This window comes from Camelina sativa, chromosome 4, assembly GCF_000633955.1.
Source record: "Camelina sativa cultivar DH55 chromosome 4, Cs, whole genome shotgun sequence".
Taxonomy (NCBI): domain Eukaryota; kingdom Viridiplantae; phylum Streptophyta; class Magnoliopsida; order Brassicales; family Brassicaceae; genus Camelina; species Camelina sativa.
Window position 1 is genome coordinate 30,083,482 of NC_025688.1, and position 13,629 is coordinate 30,097,110.

Genomic DNA, 13,629 nt, shown 5'->3' on the forward strand with positions numbered 1-13,629 from the left:
GTAATAGCCTGGTCTATGAAGTTCTCCATGGCGTGTAGATTATCATCTTGTCCATAGAGCTGTATCAAGAGCACATACAACCAAGGCTTGTAACTTTTCTTGGGAATAAGCTTACATAAAGTCTTGATTTTTCTGATCCTATCCTTGTCTGAACTCCTGTAGTATGCACATATCATGGACTCGAGCAACTTAATCTCATTCCTGTCAACGTGACGCTTCACAGCTTGATACATCTCCTCCATCCGAACCAGGTTACCCGAGTTTGCATACCCTCTGAGCATCAGCAAGTGAGTGGCAAGGGTAGGCTTAACGAGGCCGCCATTCTTCATGATCTGAAAAGTTGCTTCCATCTTATCCCAACTCCAAGCATAGATATACCCAGCAATCAAGTTGTTGTAGGTGCTGGAATCCGGAAGGATTTTGAGTTGTTGAAGCTGGAGGAAAACTGCCTCCATTCGATCAACCATAATCAAACGGCCATAGACTGAAATGAGGATGTTATAAGTTGAGACTGATGGGGTAGAGTGCTCTTCTTGAGCTTCAAATTCAAGGAAGAGCTGCTTGCATTGATCAGCCAAACCATTCCACATGTAAGCACCCATCAAAGCATTGTAGACTGAGGTTGTCTTTGCAGACTCGTCAAACAAGGAATGGGCCATATCCACATTCTTCAACCTACCAGAAATAGTAATACCCTTGGCGTATTCATCAGCAGTCATAGGAATCCCATCGCGTAGTGCCTTGTTTCTTCTCCAGTCGAAGACCTGCAAGGCAACACCACACAGCAGCAAATAAGGATTTAAAAAAACAAAACAAGAGAGTAAATTTCCTGAATTCGAATACAGAGAGAGAGAGAGAGAGAGTCAAAAGCTTACCACTTGAGACAAAACGGGCCACGGACGTAACTGGCGGAGGAGCTCAACAAATGCGGCGCCTTGGATTTTGGTCGAGTCCAAAACAGTAGCAACCTTATCGGAATCGTGGGAGTAGCGCAACAACTGGTGTTTCAAGCCGGAAGTAAAATCAGAGGATTGATGGAAGGGAGGGTGTACAGGGGACCTGAAGAGGGTAAAGGAGAATGGGGTCAAGAGTCTTCAAGGTTGAAGAAGAGCCGCGAGATAGGCACAGCAGGTCAGAGATTTGGGTAATCAGTGAGATTCTCCACATGCGCTTCTTCATTCATGGAGATTGAAATTGATATGGACATCTCAGAGCGAGAGAGAGGTTGTTTCCTCGGCCCTTTTCGGTTCTAATGGGTTTCTTTAAACAGCTGTTATTGGGCTTCTAGTTATGAGGCCCATATGACGAAATATAAGTAAGTGTTTTTTTTTTTACTGATGTGCGTGCATTCGTATTGATTAGTTCACACGGTCAAATGGAATATACGGAGTCAGTGTGTTTATTTTTTTTGTTTTTATGGCCGGCCGCCATCACGCGTAGACTGAGTAGTATAAGTAATTGTGAGCAGCTAGCAACGACTGACTGTTCCCAGGTGATAAATTAAAAAACAATGCAATTAGGCTTGCAAAATACGAAACAGAAATGGGAAAGTAAGACCTTTTCAGGGGCTCCAATCAAAGAATAATTAATATTATCATCATCACTATTCACTCATCAGATTAGAATAGATTAGCTAGCGCACCGAGACGACCCGACCCAACCCATTGAATAATAATAATAATATATCAAAGAAGAAAGTGACGGGAAAGTTCTCATGCAACTTCTTTTATTTAGTGCCGGAGAGATGATTGACGGACCCAATGAATTTGGGGTTAGTTTTTTTTTTTTTTTTTTTTTTTNTGAATAAAACGAAAATTATATACTAATAATGTCTTTTAGGTGGGTGGGAGTGGGACTAAAATAAGATTGGATTAGACATTAATTTAGAAGACTAATAATAATTAGAGAAATAAAAAGAATCTCTCTCTCTCTCTCTCTGTCATCAAATTAATTAGTAGTAAGTAAATCTTTCTTCTTCGTCTGCTTTGCCAATTGCCAGGGGGGGGCAAGAAGATTGATTTTTGTATAGATAGATGTTGCTTCTCCGTGGTAGAATCGCCGTCGTTGTCTTGGTCCTCTTCTTCTCCTCCTCCTCGTCTTTCGTGGCCGCTCAGAAGAAGAACTCGTCTTCTTCTTCTTCTTCGTCGTGTCCTTTGGACTTTTCCATCCTCCAACCGTTCCGGCGTCCAGAACCGGATGGCCCAAACACATGCCAGTACCTACTCCAAGGGCTGCGGCTCCTTTACTCTCACCATCTCCGTGAGACTGGTTCCTTCCTCCCTCCCGCTGCTTCTGCCGCCTCCTGCTGGGATGCTCTTCAGTCTAACATCTCCGATTTTCTCCCTGGCTTCGATGTCCGATCAAAGTGTGGTTTCAAGACGCCCTGGATCTCTCAGGGATGCATGAACATCACCACCAGGTCTCGCTTCGAATCCCTCATCCCTAATTCCTCCCTCACCACCACCTTCATCCGCTGTAACACCTCTCTCCAGAGCAATACCCCTTGCGCCTCCTGCACTCAGAGCCTCTCCGCCTTTCAGGCCTACCTCTCCGGACCTTCCCTCGGCAACAATGTCTCCGACTGTGCTTCCTTCCCCTCTATTTACGCCGCTGCTTTCGCCAATCCCTACGGTCCCACCGACTCTGGCACCGCCAAATGCTTGTTTCAGCTCGATTACGCCTCCTCCTCCTCTTCCTCCTCCTCCGGTGGTCGTAAGAAGCTCAAAATTGCAGTTTCCTTGTCTGTCTCTCTCGTCGCCTCTGCTTTGGTTATCACCGCTTGGTGGTTCTGGTACTCCCGGCGGCTCAAGAAGAGGAAGAAGAAGAAGAAGATACTTTTCAAGCCTACTCAGTCTAGGCTAGATTCCATGAGCGAGAGCACCACTCTTGTCAAATTCAGCTTCGAAGAGATCAAGAAAGCCACCAACAATTTCTCACGCCACAACATCATTGGCAGGGGAGGTTACGGTAACGTCTACAAAGGGGTCTTGCCCGACGCCACCCAGGTCGCTTTTAAGAGGTTCAAGAACTGCTCGGCTACAGGGGACGAGAACTTCGCTCACGAGGTCGAGGTCATCGCCAGCATACGCCACGTTAATCTCCTGGCCCTCAGAGGCTACTGTACAGCAACCACCCCTTACGAAGGCCACCAGAGGATCATTGTGTGCGATCTTGTCACTAACGGTAGTCTTCACGACCATCTCTTTGGAGACTTGAAGGAGGCTCAGCTTCCCTGGCCCTTAAGGCAGAGGATCGCACTTGGCATGGCCAGAGGTCTCGCTTATCTTCACTACGGCGCACAGCCTTCCATTATCCACAGGGACATCAAGGCCAGCAACATTCTCTTGGACGAGAGATTCGAAGCCAAGGTTGCCGATTTCGGGCTGGCCAAGTTCAACCCCGAAGGAATGACGCATATGAGCACCCGTGTGGCCGGCACAATGGGATATGTGGCGCCAGAGTACGCACTCTACGGTCAGCTGACAGAGAAAAGCGATGTGTACAGCTTTGGAGTGGTGCTTCTGGAGCTTCTGAGCAGGAGAAAGGCGATCGTGACAGACGAGGAGGGTCAGCCTGTGTCAGTGGCAGACTGGGCATGGTCGCTGGTGAGAGAAGGCAGGACACTGGACGTGGTGGAAGACGGGATGCCAGAGAAGGGACCTCCAGAGGTTCTGGAGAAGTATGTGCTGATAGCGGTGCTGTGCTCTCACCCTCAGCTCCACGCAAGACCGACAATGGATCAAGTGGTGAAAATGCTGGAGAATAATGAGTTCACTGTAATCTCTATACCTCAACGGCCAATCCCTCTGGTGGCTTGTAGGGATGAGATTGACCGCTCTGTTAGTAGCAGCAGCGGCTCAGGGAAGCTCACTAGCCCCACGGGATATCAGGCCTTCTCCTTCGGAGGTGATGATATTGGACCCTCTGGGAACACAAATATGTAACCTCTGTCTGTTGTAGATATTAGTTTAGTGTGCATTCATTTCATTTCATTTTTTTGGTGCGAATGTCACTTACGTATAGTAGTATTTAGACTGTTGTTCCAATAAAGTCACCCGTTGTAACATTTTTGAACTTTTTTATCGGATGCTATACACAGGTTCTTGAATTAGTGTACGTATCACATGTAAGGCGACAAAAGCTTGATAGAAAAAGTAAGACACGAAAGATACGGAGGAGGTCCCTGATGAGATATACACGTACAGCATTTTCATTGATTCTCTCCGGTGTATTCCCCTCCGCTACCGTCATAACAATCAAATTTTGCTGGTGGTTTATCTTTAATTCTTCTTTTATGTTTTTCTACGAATTTTATCTTCAAGGATCGATCGAGTTACATAACTCATAAGCAAGTAGGATCGCTATATCATTAACAGTCACGTGTTCGGATGTGAACAAGAAAGAATAAAGAAGACAGATCTGATCTCTGCCTGATATTTTCTGTTTTCTTGGATGAATTCATAGGATTCCCAGAAAAAAACTGAGATCAAGTTTTTGACAAGAGGCCAAAGACATCACGTGTCTGTCTCTGTCCAATCCACGCCAGCCACTAAAAGCATGTGTTTGAATGCATTTGCGTATTCAGATTTACTTTTTGTAAGACATTTAGTAGTATGTATCTTACAGATTATGTTTGTTAGTACACAGAGTATTCGTTTAATGGATATGGATATTAGTTTATGTACTCAAATTTTGTTTGAACTTCCCCAAGTGGCTCAACATGGTCATTAGCTATATTCTAATCTAATGGTTATCACACACAAAATGAGACCCAAATTTTGGATTTTATTCCATGTTTGCTCTTATATTTATTTAGGAAAAAGACAGAAAACAGCTTTCATCTTTTGGTAGCAAATCCCACAAAGCTTTCTTGCCTAAAGGGTCACTATTACCTATAAAAAAGTTATCTTTAAATCTCGTCCTCCCCTTTTCCAGTTTGCTCTTCTTTTGTATGTTTCTGTCTCCTTACTCAACTTTTGCTTCAGGCTTCGTCTCTTTTGCAGTTCTGAGTTAGTACTAGTCCACAAGGGAGATACATAATAATACATGAAGATGTCGAAGGCTAGTGATGGCGTCAGAGAACCATTGGTGCACAAGGATATGGCTGGATCATAACCGGAGCAGCCGTGGATGGTTTATCTCAGTACATTTGTTGCGGTCTGTGGTTCTTTTGCGTTTGGCTCTTGTGTAAGTGAACCTAGCTAGATCCATGGAAGATCACCAACTGGTCTAAAAAGGCCTCTCAGCTAGCTGATGAACTTTATACTAAAAATTGGTTTTGATTCAGGCGGGGTTCTCTTCACCTACTCAAGCTGCAATTAGGAATGACCTTTCACTGACTATAGCTGAGGTACATACATAATCCTTCAAGGAAAGAATGTAAAGCTTCAACTGATCACTGAAACTTGCTTACTTTTCTCTACCTTGGATTCCGCAGTTTTCACTCTTTGGCTCTTTACTAACTTTTGGCGCAATGATTGGGGCTATAACAAGCGGGCCTATAGCTGATTTAGTTGGAAGAAAGGGGGTAAGTGAACTTTTTACCATAGCCGCCTTTAATTGTGTTGTTGTTGACTATATGCCTACTTACTTGTGGTGGATTTGAACTCAGGCGATGAGAGTTTCTTCTGCATTTTGTGTAGTCGGGTGGCTAGCAATCTTCTTTGCCAAGGTCTTACTCATGATCCCAAAAAGTGCCTACGCGGCTCTTATATATATATATATATATATATATATATATATATTCTTTGCCTAATGTATCTCTCTTTCTGTTAAATGGTGTCTCAATCAAAAGGGAGTAGTGACTCTGGACCTCGGAAGACTGGCAACGGGATATGGAATGGGAGCATTCTCCTATGTGGTGAGCCCCCTCAGGTTGATATATTATTTGTTCAACATCTAGCTATATATATCCATGCTAATAATTAATAAGGTGATGGTAGGTACCAATATTTATAGCAGAAATTGCACCAAAAACCTTCCGAGGGGCTCTAACCACACTGAATCAGGTAAAGAAGATCTTTTGTGTCGTCGTCTCCCTTATTGTGTTAGGGAACTCTGAATCCAAGTTACCCTCTTGTGTTGCAGATTCTGATCTGCACTGGAGTGTCGGTTTCCTTCATTATAGGCACACTAGTGACGTGGAGGGTGTTAGCATTAATAGGTACGGAATCTATGTGCTCCCTAAGTAGTAAGTAGGACTCCATGTGATGTAATAATGTGCAATGTGACTACAGGAATCATCCCATGCGCTGCATCCTTTCTTGGCCTCTTTTTAATCCCTGAGTCTCCAAGATGGCTGGTAAGAAGGCACCTTAAAATAAAAAAGCACGCACATGCATCTTTTCTTGTGAAATTTAGTCGTACATGCATGTGTTATTATAGGCAAAGATGGGGCGTGATGCGGAGTTTGAAGCTGCGCTGAGGAAGCTCCGTGGGGAGAAGGCTGATATTTCGCAGGAGGCAGCAGAGATTCAGGTTTTGGAATCTTCATTCTTGTCTTCTTGAATCTCATCATAATTTGATGAAATAATTAAGATAAATAAAAAAGCTCTGTTATTGCAACAATCCTTTCATTTCACCATATATATATATATATATATCTCAATGATTTTCTTGACAGGATTATATCGAAACTCTGGAAAGGCTACCGAAAGCTAAGATGCTGGATTTGTTTCAGAGGAGATACATACGCTCTGTTCTTGTAACACACACACGCTTTCTTTCACCATAATTAAATATCAAATCTTAATTATTTGGCCACGATTTCAAATCACCAATTTGCATGCTTTGTTGGAGCAGATAGCATTCGGGTTGATGGTGTTTCAGCAGTTTGGAGGAATCAACGGAATATGTTTTTACACGAGCTCGATATTTGAGCAAGCAGGTAATAATATTAATTAATACATAGAGATTCTTGAATTATATATTAACCTGTATCATCTAATCAGCCATATATTTTGTGTCGTCGTCAGGTTTCCCCACAAGACTTGGGATGATAATATATGCTGTGCTTCAGGTTCCCCCACTTTATTATTTGTCTACTAAAATTTATAGTATACAAAATGATTCTTACTCTCTTTTTTTTTTGTTTTTAATTTCTCCGCAAACCAAACCAGGTGGTAATCACTGCGCTTAATGCACCAATAGTTGACAGAGCCGGAAGAAAGCCGTTGCTACTGGTATATATATAAAAAAGAGCCTTCAAAAGCCGTTGGCAGAGAGGATCATAACATAACAGAACATAACTAACTCGAATGACTTGTGGCAGGTTTCTGCGACAGGTTTAGTGGTAGGTTGTTTGATCACAGCAGTCTCATTCTATCTCAAGGTTCACAACTTGGCACAGGAAGCAGTCCCGGTCCTGGCTGTTGTTGGTATAATGGTAAGTGATTTTTTCAGCAACACAAATTGATTTGTTAATTAGCAAGCACCAAAAGTAAAATGGTGGGGTGGGGTGAGAACAGGTGTACATAGGATCGTTCTCAGCAGGAATGGGAGCAATGCCGTGGGTGGTCATGTCTGAGGTAATTAAATGTTGTCATCCCTGAGAGGGACTTTATACATTACTTCTTACTTGATATATACCAGATATTTAATAAACCAATTCCGACTGTTGTAGATATTTCCCATAAACATAAAAGGAGTAGCAGGAGGCATGGCGACGCTGGTGAATTGGTTTGGAGCGTGGGCCGTTTCTTACACTTTCAACTTCCTCATGTCCTGGAGCTCTTACGGTACGGTAACTCTCTGTCTCTCTCTCAAATCATATTTACTTTAATCTCAGATTTCCCTGCCAATCCTCAAACACTGAAGACAATATATGTTGCTGCAGGAACTTTCATCATTTACGCTGCCATTAACGCCCTGGCCATCGTCTTCGTCATTGTCATCGTGCCTGAAACGAAAGGGAAGACACTGGAGCAGATCCAAGCTGTGGTCAATCCATAGTCCACAGGATGTTATTTTTACTAGGTGTTCTCTTATCTATTAACAATTGGGACCTAAAGTAGCAATCTTGAACCTCTTTGCTTTTTAATGAATTGTTATCAATCGCTCTCTCTCTCTCTCTCTCGCTTTCTATTAATTGTCTTATTAATACGCACTTTCGAGTTCAAAAGGCGGATCCTTAGATTTTGATGTTTTCCATAGTTCCTATATCCTCTGTAATCTTTCATTGCAAGAGTCTTCTCGATCGTTGCTAACAAAAGAGAGAATGTATATTCAAAGAAATTAAAACCTTACCTTCTTATTACCTCTGCCGCCTCTGAGAAGACTCTTCAAGAGTACTCGTATTACCCGGCCGATTCATTATTATTGCTTTCCTATACTAGTATCAGATGTGGAGAGATTTATTTTTCATCTTTATTGTCCCCAGTATTCAGTCATCCATTACTCGGTGTAGTAATTTCTTTAATATATTTGCACCTACAAGTACAACTACATGGTTTGAGATTTATTTACACGATCGATAAAAATAGTTATATCTATTTTGCCTCTACAAATAAAGGACATTTATCTATAAAATCATGTTACAGTTGTGTAGCCTGCGAATGAAGTTAACTTAGCTCGAGGCCGTATAGAAACTCGAGTCACAGTTATGGCAAATTAAGGACTTGCTTCAAAGTCCTATCTTACCAACTCACCAACTTGGACCATTTCTTCTTCCTTTTCCGTCAATTTATTAAAGAAAGTTAATCTTCATTACTGAGAAACTAAAAAATGATAAAAGTAAGGAAGAGTTTTTATTCACTCAATGCATACAATAATACGTATCGGTTAAACAAGCCAACATTAAAACAGACCAAAAGAATGTAAAAAAAACAAAAAAAAAATAGCTAGGCGAAAGTAAATCAGACTTCATGGTCCAGCACAGAGACATCCGTAGCTATGATACACGGATCTCAAATTGTGTTAATAAGCATTCCAAAAAAAAACGTACGTGTAATGTAAACGTTTTGTAGTATATATATATGGTCTAGAGATTGTTCACGCCTTATAGTAATGCGTCCTCCACGAGGCCTTTGTTAGAGACGAGTTATTATAATGCATAGTCGTTGAAACTCTCTGCTGTTTGGGTCTAATCGGTCGTTGCTCGTCGACGTTGATCGATCTAGCTTTGACAACATCGACTTTCACTATGTGATGGTCCGAGGTTCCTTTTGAAGACAACACCGAATATGACCCTGGCACGAACTGGTACGGTGAGTCCGAGGAAGCAAGTATGTAGTCAACGCGTGTCCCGTACTTGCATGTCCCTTGTACACCTGTCATACGTTTCATCGGTGATTAAGACTCTAATTAAATTAACCAAGATAAGAAACTAACAGCGCAGTTGTTTGACGGCACGCTCACTAACTTTGGCCTTTGGCGACCACAACCACAGATTCGCATTCTCCAGCAAAGTCCTTAGCGTCAGTGTATTCTTTGCTCTTTAAGAATCTCATCACTTGCGCTTTTGGTATCGGCTTACCCATCTCTTCGTAGTACTATATATATATATATATATATATATATATATATATTAAATTGATTCATTGAAATTAAACGAACGAACAGCTTAAAATTATATATGCATAATATATATTGCTAATGATAATGTATACAACAAATACATACCTTGACGATGTCGGTCCATCTCTCAGGGGAGTAATCGGATTCGTCGAGAGAATTGAGAGCACCAGCGAGTATGTGAGGTACGTTGGTAGATCGGATAATAGCATCGACTTGCTTCATTCTCCACTTCTCGTCCAAGTGATCAAGATGAGTACAGTGAAATTCCACTTCCCCGCTCCCCGGAACAACTATGCTCGCCTTCAACACGTTCCTATAATCAAAATATCAGTCAATGAACCCTAATAAAAAATATAATTATCAATTAAGGGGCAACAAAATCGAACGCGTACGCACTAGCTAAGCTAGGTATCTTTCTTACAGGAAAAACAAAATTTATACTAACTAACACGCAAATAATACCACCACCTTTTTCTCTGTCTGCCACCATTTTGATTAAAATTAATTAATTTTATAGAAAAAGACATTTATTTATTGTGAATTTGGTAGAAAGAAAGAAATTTGCCAAGAAAATATGTCACAGGAGCCCCGGCCATGAGATATCTTTATACCAAAAATAACAATAATAAAAAAAAATTACAAAAAAAAAAACAATAATAAAAATTCAGACAAAATATATGTTTTGACATTCGAAGCTGTCCCTAAGAATATACAGCTGTTATGAGAGTCAATTCACAGGAAAAAAAAAAAAAACTGAGTGTGCATTGTTTATACGTGTTTGTAATGTATTTGATACTCTCACGAGACGACCATGACTACTAGGTTCTTATTGGTACAAAAGTCGCCGCACATCATAATCAATTTATAATATAAAAATTTTAGATAAAAGAAAGATTTGGATTGAACCCACAATATTTCTTATCTATCCTTAATCTAATTACTACTAGCTTCTTATTAGGAGGTAAGGTAACTAATACTACGTACGTAGTTATATTATCTTTGACTCCATTTTTTTTTTTTTTAAAGGTTACAAAAGAGAAACAGAGGAGCTAGCTAGTTTTGTTTTCTTTGCTTTAGTTGATAAAGAGGAGAGGAGTTAGTTATTAATATATGTATATAAACCTGAAATCAGTGTCGTCGAAGATTCTCAGAACATTGGAGTTTTTGATGGGCCACTTGGAGAGAATGGCGTTGCCGTACTCGGGCGCCCAGCTCTCGGCGAAGACGTAATTCATCCCCAGCGCGGCGGCGAGATCCGAGAGTGGTCGCATTTGGTCAGCCTCGTCGGCCTTGACGTCTTGCAGAGCCAGCACGTCTGCGTCTAGCTCCCTCAGCACTTCCAGAGCCGTTCTGGTGCTCCGGAGACCGATCTCTCCGGAGAAAGAGAGAGAAGCAGCCCTGAGGGGAGAGTGCTGAGGATCCTCCCGGAAGCTGAGCTGGCGGCTGATCTCGTTGTCGGGGAGATTTATGGAGACCCTCCTTAGCCTGGATTTGGCAAACCTCAGTTGTTGTTGTTTTCTGGAGTCATGATGAGAAGGGGAGGAGGCGGGGCTCATGGGCTTGAGTATGCTCTTGGGGCGGTCAACGGATGACTTGGAGCGGAGTGGCAGCAAACCCGTGTTGTTGGGAACGGCGGGAGCCATGGAGAACATAGCAGCGTTGAAGGTGGCCACTGTGATGGCTTTCTCCGGGTTTGGGTGGATGGCGGCTGCGGATGAAAACACATGATGATGGCGGCTTTCAGGGGAACCCACGGTGGAGCCATCACGAGAGCGGTGGTGGTTGACGGATATTCTGTCTTTCCGGAGTCGACGTCGGAGGAAACTAATGAGGTTCAACATGATATCAGCTGCTAGCCAGAAAAGGGCGATCGCATTTAAGTTTATATATTGTCTAAAAATAGTGAGAGTACATACATACTTTAAGAGAATGAGAGAGAGAGGGAGAGATATATGTAATTATATAGTATTCTTCTTTTTATTCTTTCTTTTTTTTTTGGTTGGGGTGGTTTTATTCAGAAGTGAGATATAGAGAATTTTTGGAATCATATGATACACACAAGGTAAGGAGGAGGAGGTTGTGGACGCTTTTAAGAGATTTTTAGAGCGTCCTATAAAAAAGAGGCAAGCTTCTTCTTCTTGGAAATTGGTCTTGGCTTACGTGGCTTATCAGCTCATCGTTTATTTTTTAAAGATTTTAAATACTTTTTACGAACTAATTAAAAAGTTTGTATACAATTATTATGGACGTTAAACCACTACTGTGAAAAGGACGAGAAGGGAGCATTTTTTTAAAGAGAAATAATTAACGGAAAAGGAAACTAACAACTCCCAGAAATTAAATTGAAATGGATTTCTCTTGCAAATTAATAAATTAGGTTAGGTTGTTTTGTACTTCCAAAATAATGCATGGTAATACAGCAGAGCTTTGGGGCCCGGCCTATTTTGACATGGAGGACCTCCTCATTCATAAATCATAATACAATTTTCTTTCTTTTTTTGGTATTGATTTCAAGCATATGTGATGTGGACCAACTGCTCTGTAATTTAAAATTGGAGTAATATGTAGTATCTAGTAGTATTAAATTAGGAATTGATATCATAATCATTAGTTTTAGATTTTTTTGAAAGAAAAAAAAAGTCAAAAAGAAAAGAACAAAGGATTTGGAATAGAGAGAGAGCGTTGCTGTGAGTTTTTTTTTTTCCGTCAATAGGATTTCATTCATAGTATTCTAACAAGGTGAAATACAAAGAGTTGGCAAAGAAAACAATCCTTCGAGAGACTAAAGTCAGCGAGTACATGAACACTCCTGGAGACTTAAGACCAAATAAAGCGAACTAAGGGGAAATAACCCAGACAGACAGACTATACAAACATCTATTCTTTACTTTCCGGAACAGAATCAAGAGATCCAAAAAAAGAAACTTAAAACCTAAATCTTAAGATGACAATTAAAACAAATCTGAGACAAGAAAAAACACACAACAGATTAACTTCCAAGAATCTCCTTTACCACAAGTTAGAACCGAATGAACATGCCGTGGGACCCTTTATGCTGCTTCACGGAGGAGCTACCAGGGGCGGTAAGACACTACCAAAGCCTAGAGACCATTCAGGAAGAACGACTCTTGAGAAACAGGAAGGAGATCTCGATCTGCGTTAGTAAAGATTCTTCATCAGAGGCAGTGAAGTAGCAGTTGGACTGCCTCAGCCATGAACCGGCCAGATCTGAAGCTAAACTTGACGGAGAAAACAAAAGCCAAGAAGCTGAACCCAATGTTAGGAAGATCTAAGCTTAGAAATTCTAGATCTGAAAATTCTAGATTTGATGGCGTTGGAAGAAGAAAAGATGGATGCGCCGATTAAAGAAAGAAACAAAGGAAAATTAAAGAGAGAAATCCGACTCCGGTACTGAAGAAGCCACCGGAGTCGGTCAACCTTGGTGCGATAGTTTTTGGCTAGAGAGAAGAAAAAGGGGGTTTTAGGTTTTTTTTAGAGAGAAAGGAGGTATTTTACGTTAGATAGAGAAACTGCGTTGTTGTGAGTTAGGTGAAGTGTTTTATTGGTATACTAAGAAAAAAAAAAGGAGGATGATGATGGGGGGTCTGAAAGTCTTAAGTAAATAGTAAATCTCATCTTAGATGTGCGATAGCAATAGGAGTGTTTGGAATATACTCCCTCCATTTCATAATATAGTATGTTTAGATAAGTATTTTTGTTTCGATGTTTCCAACTTTCCATGCAACTTTAAGATTAATTTTATATATTATATTATTCAATCTTCTTTATGATTGGTTAAACTTTTTAAAAGTACATATTTTTTAATATGCCTGTTTTAACTAAACACCCTATATTTTGAAACAAAAGGAGATGATTTGAGTCTATTATACACTAATAAAGTGTCTCAATAGCAAAAAGTTGTGTATGTGCTATTAATTTTGTAAAAGTGTGTTTAAGAGTTAAATTCTCTTTTCACTATGTCATACCTACATAAATCGCTCTTACAATACAACAATCAACTAAAAGATGATGAGAAGAAGAAGAAACAAAAAATCCCTCAGAACTATTTTCTCAGTATGTACAAATATAACAAAGTGTTTCTATACTGTTACAGAC

General features: G+C 40.8%; 4 protein-coding genes and 1 pseudogene across 7 annotated transcripts in view; 2 read left to right on the forward strand and 3 right to left on the reverse strand.

Moving 5' to 3' along the window:
- Positions 1–1,223, reverse strand: part of LOC104783389 — a 2,490-nt pseudogene extending 1,267 nt beyond the window's left edge.
- LOC104783390 (probable LRR receptor-like serine/threonine-protein kinase RKF3) lies at positions 1,828–4,684 on the forward strand. Of its 3 annotated transcripts, none has more exons than XR_002037857.1 (3): positions 1,828–3,940; positions 4,100–4,269; positions 4,465–4,684. XR_002037857.1 is itself a non-coding variant. In XM_010508547.2 (2 exons), exons 1-2 carry the CDS (start codon positions 2,034–2,036, stop codon positions 4,110–4,112), a joined length of 1,920 nt encoding a protein of 639 aa, XP_010506849.1. In that variant the 5' UTR covers positions 1,828–2,033; the 3' UTR covers positions 4,113–4,684. The 3 variants fall into 3 exon arrangements, 1 of the variants encoding a protein (XP_010506849.1); XR_002037858.1 differs by having other exon boundaries at positions 1,830–3,906; XM_010508547.2 differs by having other exon boundaries at positions 4,100–4,684.
- On the forward strand, positions 5,040–8,182 carry LOC104783391 (sugar transporter ERD6-like 7). The gene is made up of 17 exons (XM_019245143.1): positions 5,040–5,187; positions 5,288–5,350; positions 5,438–5,527; positions 5,612–5,671; positions 5,795–5,860; positions 5,943–6,008; positions 6,088–6,163; positions 6,237–6,301; positions 6,385–6,477; positions 6,623–6,703; positions 6,802–6,886; positions 6,975–7,018; positions 7,119–7,181; positions 7,271–7,384; positions 7,467–7,526; positions 7,622–7,736; positions 7,835–8,182. The coding sequence occupies exons 1-17, from the start codon at positions 5,131–5,133 to the stop codon at positions 7,948–7,950; spliced, it is 1,314 nt and encodes a 437-aa protein (XP_019100688.1). The 5' UTR covers positions 5,040–5,130; the 3' UTR covers positions 7,951–8,182.
- On the reverse strand, positions 8,726–11,604 carry LOC104783392. Of its 2 annotated transcripts, XM_010508549.2 has the most exons (4): positions 10,636–11,596; positions 9,619–9,826; positions 9,359–9,488; positions 8,726–9,266 (listed from the first exon to the last, which is right to left on the reverse strand). In XM_010508549.2, exons 1-4 carry the CDS (start codon positions 11,352–11,354, stop codon positions 8,989–8,991), a joined length of 1,335 nt encoding a protein of 444 aa, XP_010506851.1. In that variant the 5' UTR covers positions 11,355–11,596; the 3' UTR covers positions 8,726–8,988. The 2 variants fall into 2 exon arrangements, with proteins under 2 accessions (XP_010506851.1, XP_019100687.1); XM_019245142.1 differs by lacking the exon at positions 9,359–9,488 and having other exon boundaries at positions 8,956–9,266; positions 10,636–11,604.
- The window catches only part of LOC104784468 (piezo-type mechanosensitive ion channel homolog), a 1,247-nt gene continuing 1,111 nt past the window's right edge, over positions 13,494–13,629 (reverse strand). The window contains exon 5 of the mRNA XM_010509491.1: positions 13,494–13,499. Coding sequence (XP_010507793.1) covers positions 13,494–13,499 — 6 coding nt within the window. The remainder of the gene's footprint in view (positions 13,500–13,629) is intronic.